Source organism: Bombyx mandarina, chromosome 22 (genome assembly GCF_030267445.1).
Source record: "Bombyx mandarina strain Sakado chromosome 22, ASM3026744v2".
NCBI classification, from domain to species: domain Eukaryota; kingdom Metazoa; phylum Arthropoda; class Insecta; order Lepidoptera; family Bombycidae; genus Bombyx; species Bombyx mandarina.
Genome location: NC_143228.1, coordinates 3709517 through 3729557, shown reverse-complemented (window position 1 = coordinate 3729557; position 20041 = coordinate 3709517). Strand labels below are relative to the sequence as shown.

The 20041-nt window shown below is 35.9% G+C and overlaps 2 protein-coding genes across 2 annotated transcripts in view; one reads left to right on the top strand and one right to left on the bottom strand.

Annotated features, from left to right (window-relative positions):
- Positions 1-16031, top strand: part of pcm (5'-3' exoribonuclease pacman) — a 35597-nt gene extending 19566 nt beyond the window's left edge. Inside the window, exons 23-32 of the mRNA XM_028184566.2 lie at positions 501-760; positions 1896-2048; positions 3274-3322; positions 3861-3929; positions 4291-4364; positions 5496-5604; positions 9586-9813; positions 10414-10526; positions 11395-11491; positions 12329-16031. Of these exons, the coding sequence (XP_028040367.2) occupies positions 501-760; positions 1896-2048; positions 3274-3322; positions 3861-3929; positions 4291-4364; positions 5496-5604; positions 9586-9813; positions 10414-10526; positions 11395-11491; positions 12329-12418 (1242 nt within the window). The 3' untranslated portion in view covers positions 12419-16031. The remainder of the gene's footprint in view (positions 1-500; positions 761-1895; positions 2049-3273; positions 3323-3860; positions 3930-4290; positions 4365-5495; positions 5605-9585; positions 9814-10413; positions 10527-11394; positions 11492-12328) is intronic.
- Positions 16032-18739: 2708 nt separating this feature from the next.
- PolE4 (DNA polymerase epsilon subunit 4) lies at positions 18740-19822 on the bottom strand. The gene is made up of 2 exons (XM_028187892.2): positions 19416-19822; positions 18740-18945 (listed from the first exon to the last, which is right to left on the bottom strand). Exons 1-2 carry the CDS (start codon positions 19707-19709, stop codon positions 18802-18804), a joined length of 438 nt encoding a protein of 145 aa, XP_028043693.2. The 5' UTR covers positions 19710-19822; the 3' UTR covers positions 18740-18801.
- Positions 19823-20041: the final 219 nt, after the last annotated feature.

The window sequence follows — 20041 nt, the reverse complement described above, 5'->3', positions numbered from 1 at the left end:
CGTATTGAGCGATGCACCGGTGTTCGAATCTCAGGCGGGTACCAATATCTCTAATGAAATACGTACTCAACAAATGTTCACGATTGACTTCCACGGTGAAGGAATAATATCGTATAATAAAAATCAAACCTGCAAATTTTTTAATTTGCGCAATTACTGGTGGTAGGACCACTTGTGAGTTCGCACGGGTAGGTACCACCACCCTGCCTATTTCTGCCGTCAAGCAGTAATACGTTTCGGTTTGCAGGGTGGGGCAGCCGTTGTAACTATACTATATACTATAGAGATCTTAGAACTTATATCTCAAGGTGGGTGCCGCATTTACGTTGTAGATGTCTATGGGCTCCAGTAACCACTTAACACCAGGTGGACTGTGAGCTCGTCCACCCATCTAAGCAATAAAATAAGAAAAAGGTACCTAAAAGCACCGTTAGTGGATCGTGAGGATCCGATATGACGTCGTGTCGTGTATCAGCGTGTAGACAGCGAGGAGTTCGCAGGCGGAGTTGCACGCGGGCGAGGTGTCGCCGGACCGCGCGGCGGACTACCGGCTGTACGACCGCGTGGTGTGCGTGGCGCGCGGGCTGTGCGTGCCGGCGGGCGCGCGCGGCACCGTGGCGGCGCTGCTGCCCCCGCCCCCCGCCACCTCCGTGCGCCTCTCCGACCGCCTCAACGCCGCGCACACCTACCTCGTGATCTTCGACCGGCCCTTCGCGGGCGCCCTGCACGACGACTGCTTCGAGGAGAACAGGCTCTACAGGTCAGGGTTTTTTTGAAGTGAAACTTCTTTAGAATCGTTGTGATGTGATTTCAAACTCGATGAAACGAAAAAATGAAACGTGAAGTTAAAATATCAATTCACAGAGGGCGCTACCTCATACTATAAAAGATGATTTACAATTATTTCTATTTAGTTTCGCTGCACGTAAATTCAACAATTCCTGAATCGCGATGACGAGTTGCTACCCAGTTGATAGACGTTCTCGTATTTCTCTTGCTATATCATACTTACCTGGCGTGGAGATACCGTCATAATGCAGGCGGTTCCCCCAGGGCGAGGCTGCTTCATTGCACTGCGGAGTGGTTTGGTGGTTGACCCTTGCGATTATTCTTATTTTTTATAAGTTTAACTTCCACCGTGTGTGACTTGAACACACACACATTTTTTTTTATTGCCCTTGTAGGCAGACGAGTATACGGTCCACCTGATGGTGAGTAGTTACCGTCGCCCATAGATTTCAGCAATACCAGGGGCAGAGCCAAGCCGCTGTCTATCGCTTAATTCTCTCCCCAAGCCTCGTTTGAAGAAGGGTCATGGAGGTGAACCTCTTTCATCGCCGTTCTAACTGAGAAAACATCAGTAAATTATATTGGCTAATTTAAAGACAGAGATCATAGACTAAAAGATTAAAGACAAATGCGGATTGTATGTAATTATTTTTACTACAATATAATAAATTTCTGATCGCATCTCCGATTTATGACTAGTACAGTCAAAAAATCTTACATTTTTCTATAATCAAAAAAATTAATAGTAATTAACACATAATAAAAAAAGTTTTTATTTAGTATTAATAGTCTTATTTAGTACTAGCTGTAGCCGTCCGCTTCGCTGGGCATTTAAAATTAACATTATTATTACTCATCCCCAGAATGATTCTCATCATTAACGCCCCCGCAACTGGTGTAGGGAATCCAACACTCATATAAATATTAGCCTATCCATTAAGTACATGTATTTTCTACATGGCTACCCAGTTACAAGTCAATCGGATGCATGGTTCAGTAGTTATAACGGAACATCCGTAAAAACCACTGTAGATTTATATATTTTGGTATAGATTAATTAACCAAATAAAATAAAAGAATAATCTAATATAAAATTGAATTCACAGAATGCGACCGAATCAGCTACTGAACATATCGTACGGCCGGAAGATACGTCAGGACGTGCGGACGGAGCAAGCCCTGGAGCCCTTCAGCTACTTCCGGCCGGTGAGCCTGCTGCGGAAAGACGACGGACATCACTCCGCTTTTGCGAGCTACAGGTATTCATTTTGTACACACGGCGTGCCAGAAAATGTCACCCTAAATTTTCAAAATTTTCCCATATTTTGTTTTTTTTATTGCTTAGATGGGTGGACGAGCTCACAACCCACCTGGTGCTAAGTGGTTACTGGAGCCCATAGACATCTACAACGTAAATTCGCCACCCACCTTGAGATATAAGTTCTAAGGTCTCAGTATAGTTACAACGGCTGCCCCACCCTTCAAACCGAAACGCATTACTGCTTCACGGCAGAAATAGGCAGGGTGGTGGTGCCTACCCGCGCGGACTCACAAGAAGTCCTACCACCAGTAATTACGCAAATTATAATTTTGCGGGTTTGATTTTTTATTATACGATGTTATTCCTTCATCGTGAAAGTCAATCGTGAACATTTGTTAAGTACGTATTTCATTAGAAAAATTGGTGCCCGCCTGCGGGATTCGAACACCGGTGCATCGCTAGATAAGAATGCACCGGACGTCTTATCCTTTAGGCCACAACGATTTCAAATATTATTATGATAATAACAACGTATCGATATTTTAGGGGATTTCATTACCATCCCCTTTTCTAGTAAGATGTCTGTATAGGCGTATATGTATGTTCTTGATTGACCCATGAGAGCCTTTCTTCATTTATAGCTTAATTGAGTAAGTAAGCTCATGACCCATCTGTTGTTAAATCACCTTGAGACTTGAGGTCTATGTCTCAATAGTTACGTATATTACGATTCTTGGGGGTTTTTTTATTGGATATTATTTCTTCATCGTGATAGAAGTAATTAATGAACATTTCTTTAGTGTTTTTTTTGATTTATTGTTACCTGACTGCTAGGTTTTTGTTTATGTATCGTAAAGGGATTTGATATATGAGGCCGTCAGCGCAAAAGTGGCCTAAGCTATGGTAAGCTATGGTAAGGCCTAGGCATAGTTAGTATGGAGGCAATTAGGTTAGAATTTGCATGAATTTGAATTTGAGTAAGCAAAAAAAAAACAATATGTCCAAAAATAATGTTTTCAAAGCTATCTGTTATACAGTATGGGTGAGACTAGGGATAGGCCGGTTTCGAATCAAAATTTATTATATTTTAAATAAATTCCAATATATAAGCTTGAATATAAAAAAAATGTGGGTTAGGCCACTTTTGCGCTAATGGCCTCGTGTATAATTAGAATCAATTCAAATCTATTAATAATGACACTCATGCCTAAAATTGTTTTCAGTCCTCCGGCGGATAAGAGTAATGGTGTCGAGATGAATTCGCCACCGCAGGTAATTAACAAACTTATTAAAATATAATAGTATAAAAGTTGGCATATTAACTTTGAATGCACGGGCTCAAACCTCTATTCGTGTTATGTGGTAATCGTTGCCCGTGGACATCACAAGCTTAATGTTACCATCCTTTATAAGATCGAAGTTACTTTTTTTTTGTAACTACCGTCCTTCAAACCGTTACCCATGACTGCTTCGTAGCTGTACCTAACTGTGCGGGCATACAACACGGTCTTCCGCAAGTAATTAATGCAACTTTAATTTCTATTAAACATTGGAATTAAATACATTTTTGTACATGATTTTAGTACTATTTTGTTAGAAAATTTTTGTACCTGCGGTGAAACTCGAACCTCTGTACAGTCGCATCGCTACGAGTACACCGTCTTATCCTTTAGACCACGACGACAATAATTAAGATATAGTTTAAATCGATTATATGCTGGTTTGTTTATTTTTATTTGCCAATGCAATTGGAATTTTCCTAAATTGGTCATGACAGATTTAACAACTATGTATATTGTTTATTTACCAGGATAAAGCAACACATCTACTGCGTAACTTGTTGAGGATCAGCGAAGATAACCCGAAGGCTAATAACAATGTGAGGACGGCTTTTGTATCAATAGTTCGCTCTCTATACTATAATGGAAGCTACTGATATACTACTACATCAGTAACTTCCATTGGAACACCAACTTTTCTGTCCGTATCGACTGTGAATTCGGACTTTTTTTTCTACCAATTAAAATATTAATAAAACTTTTTTTTATTGCCCTTGTAGGCAGACGAGCATACAGCGCACCTGATGGTGAGTAGTTACCGTCGCCTATGGACTACAGCAATGTCAAGCATCTAAAGCACATTAGGAATACGACCTTTTGACAATTGCATGCTAATTTTTTTTTAATAGGGAAAAATCGAACTTAACATTTATTATGTAATTCTCTGTTTCATGTTATTAGCTCCCGAAGGAATCTAACCAGAGCTGGCGAATCAAGCCGGACTCTACTCCGCCGGCCCTCCCGCAGCCGCCCAGGTATGTCACGCGTCCTTTATTAGTCGTTACCAGTGAGGAGCTGGTGGATCTTCTTTCTCCATCTTATATACGACAATTGTTGCTAAAAGAATATTGCCATCTTTTGTTCTCCGTGTCTTCATTAAAAAGTAACCACAACAGTCTCGTGCACGATTTGATCGTGTTGTATACTTTCGATTAGATTATGAGTCGTTTGACAACCAAGCCAGTTTTTTTTTTAATTAATAATTGCTATAAACTTTTTTTTTACGGCAACCCTATTGGTACACGTTCAAATTTTATTCACATTTTATTTGTTGAAATATAATTTTCACTTGATCATCAAATTGGTGAAGGTCGATCTTATTTGTCGAATATTAGACTATTATAATCATTCTCTTATCTCAACAAACATATTGATAGTCTTCATAATAATGCAAAAAATTCACTAAAAAAAAGATACAATTTTTGTTGTTGTTGTCCATATATTTTTATCGAACTTTGACGGCTCAAGGTCATTGACTTTTTTTTAAGGGATTTTATGACATAGTAACTAAGACCTTTGGGTCATGTCTTATTTTAATCTATATTCTTATTTATATGAAAATTGATAATATGGAGTGAAATGAAATGAAGTGAAATAAAGATGATTACTTTGAGACATTAACCAACTGGGATGAAATTAAATGAAATGTGATGAGATGATATGGGATGAAATTTAATCTCAGTAAAATGGTGGTCAGTTAATGAGATTTTTAAGTGGACTTTTTGGAGGATTCGGAGATGTCCAGCGGTTTTGTTTCATTTTCCCACATTTGTGCACTTTCACAGATATTAAACAGTTAATAAACCATCGTTATTACACATTTTTAACCTGAAGAAACACTAATAAATCACACAACTTCGTTCCTCGCGTTCCCGCCAAAAAGTCGGTCATTGATCTGCACATTATTATTTGAAATGCATTATACAGGAGCTAAGCCGCTATGCCGCTGCCTACTTCGGTAGGCAGGTAGCCGCTGCCTTAGCTCTGCCCCTCGCATTGCTGAAGTCCATGGGCGACGGTAACCACTCATCATCAGGTGGGCCGTATGCTCGTCTGCCTATAAGGGCAATAAAAAAAGATGTTGAATAAAATTATTCAATTTTCAGAGTGCAGCCCCACGGGTGGCGCAATGACGCTTCCAGCGCGAGCGGCGGCCGCCCGGGCCCCGCGCCGCCCAACAACTGGACCAATAACATCGGGCATAACAATTTTAAGGTAAACTTGAATTGGTACTTATAACTTTTTTTGCGCGGCAGGATAAAATTCAAGAATATGGTAGTCAAATGAGCGTTTTTTACAAATTAATTTTCAATTATTTACCTCATTATTTAATTTTTAACTGATTTTCTTTTAATATTAATAATTGATATGAGTCAACTGTAACAGAGGGATAGAGAGACAGAGAAGTCAATATATCCTAATACATGTCTCACTCAGTCTCATGCGCGTGTATAATGCCCTCGCGGTTTAACCCACAGAGGTATTAAATTGAATTTAGAGGATGATTGGACCCTTGGATCGGTCTGTCTTTTTGTAAGAGGTTTTAAAATAGTTGTCTGGTGGACATATATAAAAATTAAGCATCAGAATTTACGTGAAGTTAGGTAATTATTTTGGGAGCTTTAAAGCGTCTGCAAAGCAGTTCGGCCGACGGAAAGTGTCTGGGAGTATTGGCGACTTATTTTTAAGGATATTGCCTAAAATATGCGTAAATATCACAATTTACGTGAAGTACGTACTGTATGCGCGCGAGTTCATGTCCATCGGGGCCAGAGGCGACGCGCGGGGGACAGCTCGCCCCGCCTTCGCCTGCCTCCCCGCATTTATCTGACGTCGAGTGTTGTCCTTGACGGTTGTCCTTAACGGTCCTTGACGGACGCGCGCTTCTCGATATCGAAAATTTATGCTAACGCTATTGTTTTATTTAACCATGACTACTCCGCTTCAAACAAGTTCAGGTAGAAAAAAACCTACTGAAAAAAGATACATACTGATTCCGACTCTGATCTGTCGGTTGTCTTTTCATTCGATAATGATTGAATTGGAATTTAATAAATATTTTTCTCTATTAGAAATAAACAAATAATTACTTATCACATTTATTTTATTTCATAAATTGCAAAATTACCTTAAGTTACATTAAACCAAATTGACAGCTGTTGACTAAATCGGTAGTTATTATCGGCATTACCATAATTAATTAGGTCAGGAAGTCGTCGTGGCCTAAAGGATCAGACGTCCGGTGCATTCGTAGCGATGCAACGGTGTTCGAATCCCGCAGGCGAGTACCAATTTTTCAAATGAAATACGTACTTAACAATTGTTCACGATTGACTTCCACGGTGAAGGAATAACATCGTGTAATAAAAATCAAAACCCGCAAAATTATAATTTGCGTAATTACTGGTGGTAGGACCTCTTGTGAGTCCGCACGGGTAGGTACCACCGCCCCGCCTATTTCTGCCGTGAAGCAGTAATGCGTTTCGGTTTGAAGGGTGGGGCAGCCGTTGTTACTATACTGAGACCTTAGAACTTCTATCTCAAGGTGTGTGGCGCATTTACGTTGTAAATGTCCATGGGCTCCAGTAACCACTTAACATCACGTGGGCTGTGAGCTCGTCCACACATCTAGGCAATAAAAAAAAAAAAAAGGTCACAGCACTACCGCATTCCTCAGAATGGACATGAACTCGCGCGCCTACAGTAATGATTTTATGTACCTTGAGTACCTGATACCTGAAAATTGGCCGTCTAAGCAAGCTAGCAGGTAGGCATGCGTTCTTAGTACATACTAACACTACGCAATCGGCCATATTTCGTTCGTCAGAAAATACGTGACGTCTGGGACCCCTGGGATCTTGGACTACAACGGGATCGAATTAAACGTCACTACCATCGACTTCAAGACGGCTGATTCACTTGACAATTTGCACAGGCGTTAAGAAACGATGATACTAAAATATTTTTATGACTTCACTTTAATATCGTGATTAGTATCAATAAGATAATAAAATGAAATTAATTGTTAATAATAAAAGTTTGCTGTTTTAGTAGGTTTTAATTAAGTTTTTTAACTATATGTATTCAACACTTGAAACTTTAAGCTCGTGTTTCAAGGTGTATTCTATGGACGCTATGTAGTCATTAGCAGCGGACAGACAGCGCATCGACACGAATATTTTCAATATGATTCTATTACTACTTACAAAACGAAATACATATTATATACTGCCAAGTGGCCAAGGGTGGAAGTCGCAAGACACACTAGAGATTCTCCATTTATGAAATTGAAGTATTTTAAAACGATTAATATCATTTTTGTTATAATTGGTAATTAAGCAATTATATATTATTAAGCGCGGAACATTGTTAGAAATTCATTGAACTTTATGAGAATATTACATTTTTATTTCCCGTGTCTTTCAGGTTTTACGTGTATTTAGACTGGTCGGTCGGTATATAATAAGATATTTTTTCAAGTGACTGCTAAAGGTACTTAGTTGTCGTTTGTTTGATTGTCACAACTCAGATACATAATTCACTTGAAAACATTGATGTAACAAGTAACGAGTTTATCGATGATTCGCCTCAGTTCATAATTTAAAAAAAATCTATATTTTATAGTTTTAGCACATTGCAACACATAATAATTTTTTGTAAAGTAAATCGTAATTTTGTTGTACACCACTATTTTTGGGTTTCGGCTTAAAGGGTGAAACAGCAGTTCTACAGTCGTGACCTCGACCTCACGTGTCAAGACCGCCAACGGCGTTCACTGTATGATGTCAATGGGCCGCAAGCTAGTACATTCAGTGCGAAATAATTTTTAAATTATTAAATTTATATTAAAGTGCAAGCATTAGCCGACTTAACCTAATAGGTGTATGGCTTTAATAAAGAATAAATAAAAAAAAGTGCAGGCATCAATTTTGCAAAACAAATTTATTTAGTGCTTTATTCTTTAAAAAAAACCATACATAATTGTTTCAGAATCTTTGATTTAGAAAACAAAATTTAAATTGAACTATCGCTTCCAGAACGTTTAGAATCTTTAATTTTTTTTAAGTTCAGTATGATAAATGGATCTTAAATTTTTTATTTTTGTTTTAATCCTTTTTACAAATTCTTTTAATTCACACGAATCCATACTTTCGAAACATTTTTTTTGTGTGTGTGTGTAGTCTCTGAGTTTGTGAATTTTTCGAAAACATTAAGAAATCAGTTCACGGTCAAGGGTAATTTGATATTAGGTCACGTAACGAATTACTAATATGCATTAAATAAATTATTTTTCAAGTGACATCGGCGGCATAACTCACTAGGTGTTTTCATCGAATCTATTATATAAAATTTGCTAAAATCCGATTCTCGAAGCTTCTAAACTTCTCAGCAGTAGAATAAAACATTTAAAAAATAGTTAAATTTTCCTCCTTCCCTCATCTATACTAATATTATAAAGAGGAAAGGTTTGTTTGTTTGTTTCGAATAGGCTCCGAAACTACTGGACCGATTTGAAAAATTCTTTTTCCATTAGAAGCAGACATTGTCCCTGATGAACATAGGCTACTTTTTTAATTTTTTTTTTTTTTTTTTGTTTCATGTGTGTTTTAATGTTTCCGAAGCGAAGCGAGGGCGGGTCGCTAGTAAATTTATAAAGCGTTTGAGATTATAATTGCATTATCTGTTTCGTAGTGTAATATGTCCTATATTGCCGATTCGTATTTATTAAATAAAATGAGCAGCGGCTTGGCTTTGCTCCTGGCATTGTTGAAGTCCATAAGTGATGGTGACTACTTACCATCAGGTGGGCCTTATGCTATTCCCTAGCGTTAAAAAAAAAAGGTGGGCCCTATGCTCGATTGCCTACAAGGGCAATAAAAAAAATCAGAATTCAACAGATGAATACAACATATAAAATTATATTGTAAATATTTCTCGTTTTAGTTAGGCTTAGATATAGTTAGTTCTATTTAAATTTTATACTATAGCTTAGTTTTTAACGACAATCTATTTCTTCGCATAATTATGTTGATATCTCAACTACCCGACGTTGGCAAAGTTGTACTTAAAAATAACAAAAGCCAGAAAAAAAAGCTAGAAAGTAAACGATCACAAACATTGCAAACAAAAACACAAGTAAACTGCTAAGTGAAGACACACTCTTGTATGTATAAAAATATATTTATATTATTTCAGAATCCACCGCCGTTCCCACCGGTCCCTACCTTCAACCAGCCTTTCCCTGGCCCCTCTCAAATCCCACTCCAGAGTCCACTGCAGTCCCGCCAGTATTTCAACGTCCAGCAACAGCGGCCCTACCAGCAAAACTTTCCCCAACATTTGCCCAACGTTTCGGCCAACAATTCTACTGCCGCATTGCCAACCCAGCGGTCTCATACGGTACCCGTTGGCCCTATACCACAAGTAAGTTTTGTATTTAAATAATTACTTATTTGCTTTAGGGCAGTCATCTAAACTTCTATACTAATATTATAAAAAAGAAAGATTTGTTTGTTTGTTTGTATTGAATAGGCTCCGAAACTACTGAACCGATTTGAAAAATTCTTTCACTGTTTGGAAGCTACACTATTCATAGGCTATAATCTTTTTTGAAAAAATTAGGGATCCTTACTAAAACTCCAATAATGTAACGCTAGGTGTAAAAAAATTACCTAAAATATTCTTTACATCGCGTGCCCTGCGAAAACAATTGATGATAGAATAAAATAATGTATTACAACTTTGTAGAACACATTATTATTTACAAAAAGTTTCACGAAAGCATATGCCTAACTATTATAGTTATGCCGGAATAAGTGTTATTTTATTTTTAAAAAATAAACGTTCAAATTTTTGTTAAGGACCCGAGCGGAGCCGGAGTGGGCCGCTAGTGTATTATATATCAGCTCAAAATTCTCGTTACCAGGTCATACAATCTTCAAAAGAAATGTATTACCTATCTGACTGATGAGGAACATTGACAAGAAACACGCAAATGCTTTTAATGTTTTAATTATTTTACAGAATATGAAATCGGATATAACCAATCAAAAATCTGGGATGCATCCCAATCCGCCGCGGACCAACGATAAGGTTGTGAATCCATTCGTGCCTCTACAAGTACAAACCAGCCAGAGGTGATTAGACTTTATTATATTATTATTATGGTTCAAACTTCCGTCTGATTCATGTCTCTTTTTTATACTGCCTTGGACAGTAGACGAGTAAACCCACATGAAGGGGTTGTCGCCGTCGCTCTCAGTGAACGCAGAGTCGAAAAGTCCTCTTTGAATAATTGTATACAAGTTGATCTAGTGGTCACTCACTTTGACTACTATACCACGGGTCCTAGGATCGATTTCCGGTCGAAGTGGTGGTAGGACCTCTTGTGAGTCCGCACGGGCAGGTACCACCGCCTTACTTATTTCTACCGTGAAGTAATAATGCGTTTCGGTTTGAAGGTTGAGGCAACCGTTGTAGTGTAGAATTGAGACCTTAGAACTTGTTTCATAAGGTCCGATAGTCACTTAAGATCAGGTGGGCAGTGAGCTCGTCCTCCGCCCGCCTCCCCGCGTTTGTCTGACGTCTAGTATCGTCTTTGACAGTTCTGACGCGCGCTTATCGATACCGAAAATTTACGCTAACCCTATTGTGTTATTTCATGGTAAATAAATCATGAATACTTCGCTTCCAACAAGTTCAGGTAGAAAAAAACCTACTGAAAAAAGATACATACTCATTCCGACTCTGATCTGTCGGTTGTCTTTTCATCTGATAGTAATTGAATTGGAATTTAAAAAATATTTTCTCTATAGAAATAAATAAGTAATTACTTATCACAACTATTTTATAATTTTCAAAATGATGATAATTACATTAAACCAATTTGACAGCTGTTGACTAAATCGATAGTTATTATAGACATTACCATAATTAACTAGGTCACAGCACTACCGCATTCCTCAGGAGTTGTAGGTAATAAAAAATGTAATTTAATTTTTACAGAAGAGCCAGTCAACCAAGCTCGTCCCAGAGAGATGCTAACGAACTGCTGACGCCGAAGGCTCACGTCGCGACGCAACAGCAGCGCGCGGGCGCCGCGGTGCGTACAGGGCGGCGCCCCTCATATACTCTACGGACTACGAATTAAATTATCACACCTTCAGAATTATAGAGACTCAACCCAAAATAATGTTTCGAATAAAATTTTCAAACCGAAAAGACGTAGAGCAAGGGGATGGAGTGAATTGTTACGTTACGATACACCTTGTAAAAATGAATATTTAAAACAAATTAATCTAATATTTAAAAAAAAACGACACGCCCGCTGAGTTTCTTGCCAGCTCTTCTCAGGACGGAGGCTAGTTTTTGTGAATTGACGGTAGTTCTTTTTGACGATCAACAAGTATATACTTTCATTTATGTTGAATAAAAAAAATATAAAAAAAGAAAAAAAGAAACAGATGGATAAGTTTGTCCCTTTTGTTAAGCTACTTTTGGTGATTTGATTATTTCTATGTAATTTTTTGAATTAAAGTCGAAATCTGAAAATCTTAAAATGGGTCTCTATAATCCTAAAGGTGCGAATTGTACTTAATTAGAAAGATTCTGTTTCAACTTCGCACAGGCTAAGTCCCTATACAGATATATGTTAGCGTCTTTTTCGCCTCTTTCGTCGAGTATCGAATCACAATAGACTTCATGAAAATTTCACTACAAGAGTTGTAACTGTTTGCTTATTTGTTAGAGTGAACATAGAAATTATAGTCAAAAGACAATCTTATTTTAACGTGGTAAATTAGTTAAGATATTTTTTTTATTCTTTATTAGAGCCATACACCTATTAGGTTAAGTCGGCTTTAGTTAAGATTAATGAGCCTAATGGCTCATAAGACAAAATATTAATTTTGAAACTGTTGAGCATGTAAATACTTTACAGGCGAATCAACAGAACTCCAGTGCAGACGTGAAGCCGCAAAAGAAGAGGAAACAAAGGATAGCAGCCAACCTCCCATTTCAAGAAGAGTAACGATCGCAGACCATTCGAACAGCAAATGTACTCGATAATCTGTAGTCTGTGTAATGCATTCATTTTTTTTTTATTGCTCTAGATGAATAAACGAGTTCGCAACTCAACCGATGTTAAGTGGTTAACGGAACCCGTAGACATACAGTGAAAGTGTTCTTTTCCTACCCACATACCAGTGTAGGTAGTAGTAGTAGTAGTAGTATTAGTAAAAGTAGCCTAAAGGCTGTTTGAACTACTCGCGGATCGATACGTGAGCTCACGGGCTCGACCTAAGGGAATTTTCTAATACTAGTCCTAGCAAGAGCAGTGCTTCGCTGAATCTACCGAATGATCGGAATTGCGACCCACTGAGAAAATCTAAGGCTAGTTCGCACGTCGACCTCTTCGTCGTAATCGATGCCAACGGTGACCAGTGCTTGAAGAGCCTAAACCCACCAGTGCTCGTTGTTTATCGGCTGTGTCGTTACAAGCGGAGCGGAAATTGTGGTCCTCGACCCGCTTACAGCACGCCCCATCACTATATATCGACTAAATATGAAAAGCTATTTGGTTTAAGCGAAATTTTTGCTTACTTTACAGGAGAGCCATATAAAATAAAAAATATTAAGTATAAAGTAAAAAATATCATAACAAAAAAACTTCTTCAGCTATTTGAATGGAGTAAACTTAACTGAAGTTCAATTAAAAACATCGAATTGTTGATGCTAATACCAAACAAAACGAACATTTAATAACAAAAATAAATGTCGCATATTGAGCGAAATGTCGCTTCAACCAACTATAATAGTTACTGGTGATAGGACCTATTGTGAGTCCGCGCGGGTGGGCACCACCACCCTGCCTGTTTCTGCCGTGAAGCAGTAATGCGTTTCGGTTTGAAGGGCGGGACAGCCGTTGTGACTATACTTAAGACCTTAGCACTTATATCTCAAGGTGGGTGGCGCATTTACGTTGTAGATGTCTATGGGCTCCAGTAACCACTTAACACCAGGTGGGCTGTGAGCTGGTCCACCCATCTAAAAATAAAAAAGAAATCCTTTCACCTCTAGATATATAGCCATCTTCGATCAACAAAAACGTTAAAAACAATCATTTTCCGTCGCTAGTACTCAGAGTAAACATTAAAATCGTATTTTAGTATCTGTAATTGTAAGACGAACTATCGGTAAGCGTTTCCTTTGATCTCTTGTAAGTTTTATTCTTCACACACTGTTGTTTATAAGAACATAACGTTATTAATACAGCCGCCATTGATACACACACACACTTCAGAAATAATAATGTCTACAAATTATCAAATGACAATAGAGCAGCTGTTCAAACATTCTTTGATGAATAATTATTGACAGCCATTACATGAATCATGAATTTGAAAACATTTCATTTCTATAATAATTAACTATAAAATATCATAGTTTCTCGTCTGGCTTATCTAATTTAGTTTATCGGAATGTATTTATATTATGTATATACATATTTTTTCAAGTAAATGGTTGTTGACGTGGTTAAGTGCATTTTCAATGTCAAAGAAAACTCTAAATAGTAATGTTGTGTAACTATTTGTTTTCTTGATCATTGAAATTGTAAATTAATTGACAAAAAATTAAAAATGTATAAAGTTAATTCGAGATTTGGAATGCTTATTAACTAAGTTTATGGCTCGTGAGAACTGAATTGATATTATTGTAAAAATGATAAGGTGTGTGGTTGTGTTTGTTCGTGGATCATTTAAGAGATTTAGTTGAAGCTGGACACTTTGGTGAGAATCGGTAGGTTATCTGTATAGTACCGTCCTTGCCCGGCAGGTGGCGCGCAAATTATTTGAAGAAATTGTTATATTTTATACGATAATCGTATCGAGACGTGGCTGGGATCCACTAGCTGTTACATAGAATAAGCCTTATAACATTGTGTTCTATGTACGCGCGACATGTTCTTGACATTAGCGATCGGACATCCATATATCTCAACTTGAATATTATAAATCGTATCTTTCTTAATTTACAGTAGATTCGGGGAATAGGGACTAGAGGTAGAATTTGGAAAAATCTGGGATGTCACAATATTTTTGTCGGATTGTTTTCAGATTTAACTTTGTTGAACTGAAAATGACTTATTTAGTGTTTAACAATATATTAAATAGTTTAATTTAGTCATCAAAGTTTTGTAACTCATTAAAGATGTTAAAAAGTTAATTACCTAAAGTTAGGTACCTACCTAACAACTAAATAGTGTCAGCCCTATCGAAAAACTATTGTCTCCATACGTAACCCGATTCACCCACGCCTGGGTGAATAGGGACAAGTTAGTTTTTTTTTTAACTTTTTATGATTATTTTTTAATAAAATATATGTTAATGCATTATCAATGAAAATGTCAGCCTCCGGAACAATTATGATCTCCGTTTTATTACTAAAACTACAAAAAAAAAAAACGACACAAATCAATGTCAAACTTAAATAGTGTCCCATTTCCCCCCATTTTAGGGTATTTATTTTTATTGCACACATAGATAATAACATCTAAACAATATGGAAAGTATAAAGAGGGGAGCTGTTTAACTCATACACGAGTTTTGTTCCAGCTAACTGCAATCAGTAACACATGTAGGGCGAAAGGGTACGACTAAATAAAAATATCAAACATACAATTTGATAGTAAATCGTTCTTATCTATATATTTTGCGACTATTAGAGTAATATATATGATGGAGAATCTGGATCCATGTTGTTTTTTAAAATGATGACGTCAGCGTGGATGACGTCTTTTCCTTCATTATTATTTTCTTCCATACATAGTGACAGTAATTAAAACTTACTTTTCCAAACAATTCCTTAATATAAGGTAATTTGTTCATTAATTTTCCTGAATACCGTCTTAAACAATTGTTGACATGTGTTGGACTCCTTGTATCCAACAATATTGAGGAAATAGTTAACTCTAACCATCTTAGTTAACTAAATAGCAAAGTTGCGTCTATATATATTTATTTATTTAAATAACTGTTTCTAATTTATTGACAGCCGAGATAACTAAAACTAAAAATAAACTACATAAAAATCAGTATTAACTACTGTTGTGAAATTTATTTCCGATCTCTAATGTCTAGACTCGACCTACTTAACGTACTACGAATTGATGAAAGAGTACAAAATTTTTTCAGAAAATATCGAAATTATTTATTTTTGATAAGATATTATGTAAATAGAAGTGTCATCGTAATTTTAATGTAGTCCTAATTACGAATTTCATAAATAGATTAGTATTTAGGATTCGTTTTAAAAATATTTCATTAATTCATTAAACATAATACCGTAGAAAAAAATATATATTTCGTTGTACTTAAATAGAGTAACAGAATAGTAAATATGTTAATTTCAACAAATAAAAACATAAAACTTGATGTATCAAATGCTACCTTATTAAAATGAAATTTAATATTGCAATGAATAAATGTCCAGTCACCGAGTCATCCAGCTTATGATCGAGCCATTCAGCTTATGACCGCACACAATTTTTTTTATTTTTTTTCTTAACACTCATATATTATAAAACTACTCCAGTGGTTATTTGTAACTTATGACTTATGACACATAAAAAATAAATTAAAATATTTTTTTCTTTTCTTAAAACATGATTTAAAAATGACCCGACTAGTTAATTTTAATGTTTGTAAACTATCTGTGGCGATTACTCAATGTTGCAATAATATATAATCGAATGATTGCTAACGGTATTTAAAGAATCGATCCAATAAACGATAATTCGATTATGTATCGTTACAACATTGTCGACGGGAAGTCTACATGTGACAAATCAAGCCAGATGAAAAATAGTTGTATAGACGGGTGAACGAGCCGACGCCCTGTCTGTTGTTAAGTAGTTACCGGGGCCCATAGACATCACTGAACGTTTGCCGCCACCCACCTTGTGACTGGTGTTCTGCTTCACTTGTAATTGTGAACTGGTCATAGGAAAAACAAACAAACAAATACCACTCATAATATGCTTTATATTATACGATATAAAGGCGTCAGTGCTTTAGGTGAAGCATACATTAAATAATATAATGAACCACCATCGGAGTGATGGCCGTAAATATGTTTGTTTGTTTGAATCGACACGTTTATGTGAGGCCTATCTGTATTCTTAGTGCGAGTTTTTTAACGTTCTCGATAGCGTAAAAGTTAACCCAATTTTGTTTGCAGTTGGAACAGCGCCCCTAGCGGCAAACGTAGGCAAACGATCCCTCTCCATACAAATATGAGCTAACTTTTACGCTATGGAGAACGTTAAAAAACTCGCACTAAGCACACTGAATGCCTTGAAACTGTTACAGTTGTAGTTAGTGCTTCATGAGAACGTGTCGTAGTTCCATAATCGTAAGATAGGTGCCGCGCGAATAGTTAAAACTAATGAGTATTATACAAATTTATCGATATACAGAGAGAATCATGGCCGGGTGATGCTAGTCAATAATAAAATATACATTATTGATTCTGTGTTGTTTGCGTGTGAAAAGTATTTAAAACACGTTCTTACATTCTAAAAATCAGATTCATATCATATTTTTAGATTAATTCTATATTCATGTAAATAATGTAAATATTGTGATGTGATCTGCCGAATATTCGTGACTAAGTGCTGCTTTATGATTTTGTTTGTTAGATTGAATTTTATTAGACAATATAATAACAATTTGCATAATGCACAATCACTATTTACTTGGAACTGAAGTTTTTATTGTACTGACGTGTAGTTTTGCTTGCGTCATTTCATATTTACTGTTGCCCCACGCGACATCAGAGCAGCATATATCCCTAATACCTAGAATCACTTTTTTTTTCTTACCTATTCTAGTAACCTCGAGGCGTTATTCTAGATTCACCGAACTAGTAGGTGAGCTCACGGGGCTCAAACCTGACGACTAGAAACACTGCGTTCCTCCACGGCAGTTTCCCAGAGTCATAATTAGGCCATACCATCTGACTCTAAATTCCCATTTCAGTTTATCTTATCTCAGTAACTACGGGATCATCTCTAGCAATTCCCAAAGTGCTCCCCACATAATAAATATGATTGAAAACACAGATAATAGTAAAGTATTTTTGTAGATCTAAATACCATGTGTTACTTTTGTTTACTCATTTTTGTATTATTTTTGCTTACTCAGTGTCTGTGCCGTTGAGAATGAGACCCGCCACATTATGTGGAACGATAGTTTAAGTTCAGACTAGAAGTTAAAAGATTATGTATTTAAACCTCTTAATTTTAAATACAAATATTTTTGTACCAAACGAATTTGAATTTTATCCTTTCTGCTAAACTGTCCACATGACCTCATAGACGAGTTTCGTACATGTCCTACATGTACTGGTCGAAGTACAAGATTTATTTCCTTGTTTTGTACAATGAGTAGTAATTGATTAGTAAGGTATTTGTGACAGTTAGGTACTCTTTAAAATGTAATGGCCACTATTTGTGACAGTTACTTATTAAAATCTAATAGCCATATAAGCCATGAGAAATTTAATAATTATCCAATACATAGCATTTCAACATTTAGTTCCCTTTGTCAATGTATCTTATAATTATTCTGTAACTACATATTAACTTGAACAGCTACTTAACTAATGGACGTAATTATGTCATAGATGTTATTTTGCTGTCAACATAAAAATGAAATGTTATTTTAATTTTTTTACAAAATCTTTACAAATTTTAGTGGCAATAAAAAATAAAACAAGAAATAATTTTGTTTTTTTTAAACTTAAAGAATTGTTACCTCATGTGTCATGAAGCATCTAATCACCTGATTGTTGTGGTGGGTAGCCATCATACAACACAAGATATCTGACATATGCCTGAATCTCGCTTACTACATTTTCAAGATAAGCTTTCATATATGTACAAGTTCCAAACAACATTTGGACGATCGTTCTACTGAGCAATTCCGCTCACTCAGTGGAAGATCTTCCCTTGGTCATATATCTCCCCCGAATTGTTGTGTTTGAAAGACTTAGGAAATTTACTAAATGTTAATTTTTATGCATATTTTAAATTAAAATCCATAGTAATAAGTTCATATGGCATGAATCCAATGAATTTGTTTTCTAGCTCATTGCAATTTGTGGAAATCTTTAAAGAGCTAGGTGATATTTTATTTATTAGCATAACTGGCAAAATGTACCTAAAACCCACCTCTTGTTTAGCAGTTAAGTCTGAGTTAAGTATGAGTGCTTATGCAATTAAGTTTATTGATGATGATGATGATTTGAAGAATTAAATAAAACCAAGTTAAGATCAACAATATAGACAAAGTTTTAAAATATTTATATAATTTATTTAATTACTAATGAATTATAAGATATTTCTTATAAAATCTAGAAGTCCATAGCACCTTCTAAGAAGCACAAACAATCAACTTTATCTATTACAAGTTCCAAATCTTTCTTTGATATAACCTTCCGTTTATTTGATGATGTAAATGCATAAGTTTCTTTCACTATTGTTTCTAGAAACATTTCCTGGAACAGAAATGAGATAAATTGTACTACTGTTTTACTCTAGCACCTTGTAATACACTTAAGGGGGTGCTAATATTTTCACACACCCAATTAAGCATAAAAAAATTATTTCATCCAGTCATTTTTCCACTAACAACTAGCACAACACAATCCAGGATTTAAATTAATGGCAATCTCTGTTTGAAGGTCAAAATTTTTTGGGTGCCTGAGTAGTTATTATTATAAAATTATTTTTTTATGAATACAAAACTAATTGCATTAAATAAAGGAGCCTTTAAGCTTTAAAATACCTTTTACACACCGCCGAGAACAGAGGAAGATGGCGAAACATCATCCAGAGAAGGATAATGGGAGGAGATAGTCACAACCCCCAAACATGAGGAATTCAACTCAAGGAGGAGGAAGCTTAGGAACCTTTAAAGAAATGTCATGTTCATTAAATTTTTTAGAAATTAAAGATTATTACTTACTGTCGCTTTAGTAACCAAAAATACAGCATCGCTAGATACAATATTTACATCTGGGTCCATTTTCATAATGTTTTTAATTCTCGCTATAGGAAGCTTTGTAGATCTTATAACTTCAGTTTTCTGTTTCTTCTCATGTACTTGTTCCTCAGAGTTTAGTTCAAATTCTAGTTTGTTATTATCTGCTTCTGTAGCCTCCGTCAGTGCAAATTTAAGATGTTCATTTTCTAGATAAGATTCCGAATGCTCTGTAATATCTGAAATGTCGACATCTTCGTGGCATTCTTCTTCTGACATATTTTGTAACGATGAAGGTTTATATTTACGATGTAAAGTAAATAAGTTTTTTCTAAAATATACCTACGAGCCAATATAGTCTGACAGAGTGAACTTAAGTTTAATATGCACTAAGTGTAATCTTTGACAATCGCAGAGTAAAATAATTTATTTAATAACTTATTTCACTCAATCAGTTAAAGAAAATTAAGTTTGTAATACGTAAATAAATAGCTACAGTTTATACGTAAAAAACAAAACACAAAAATAGTTTTACCTTTTTTGTTTTGTTTTATTGCATCGGTTATGCAAAGGGAACTTAGGACACTTGCTCCTTTAATAAAAGGCCAAAT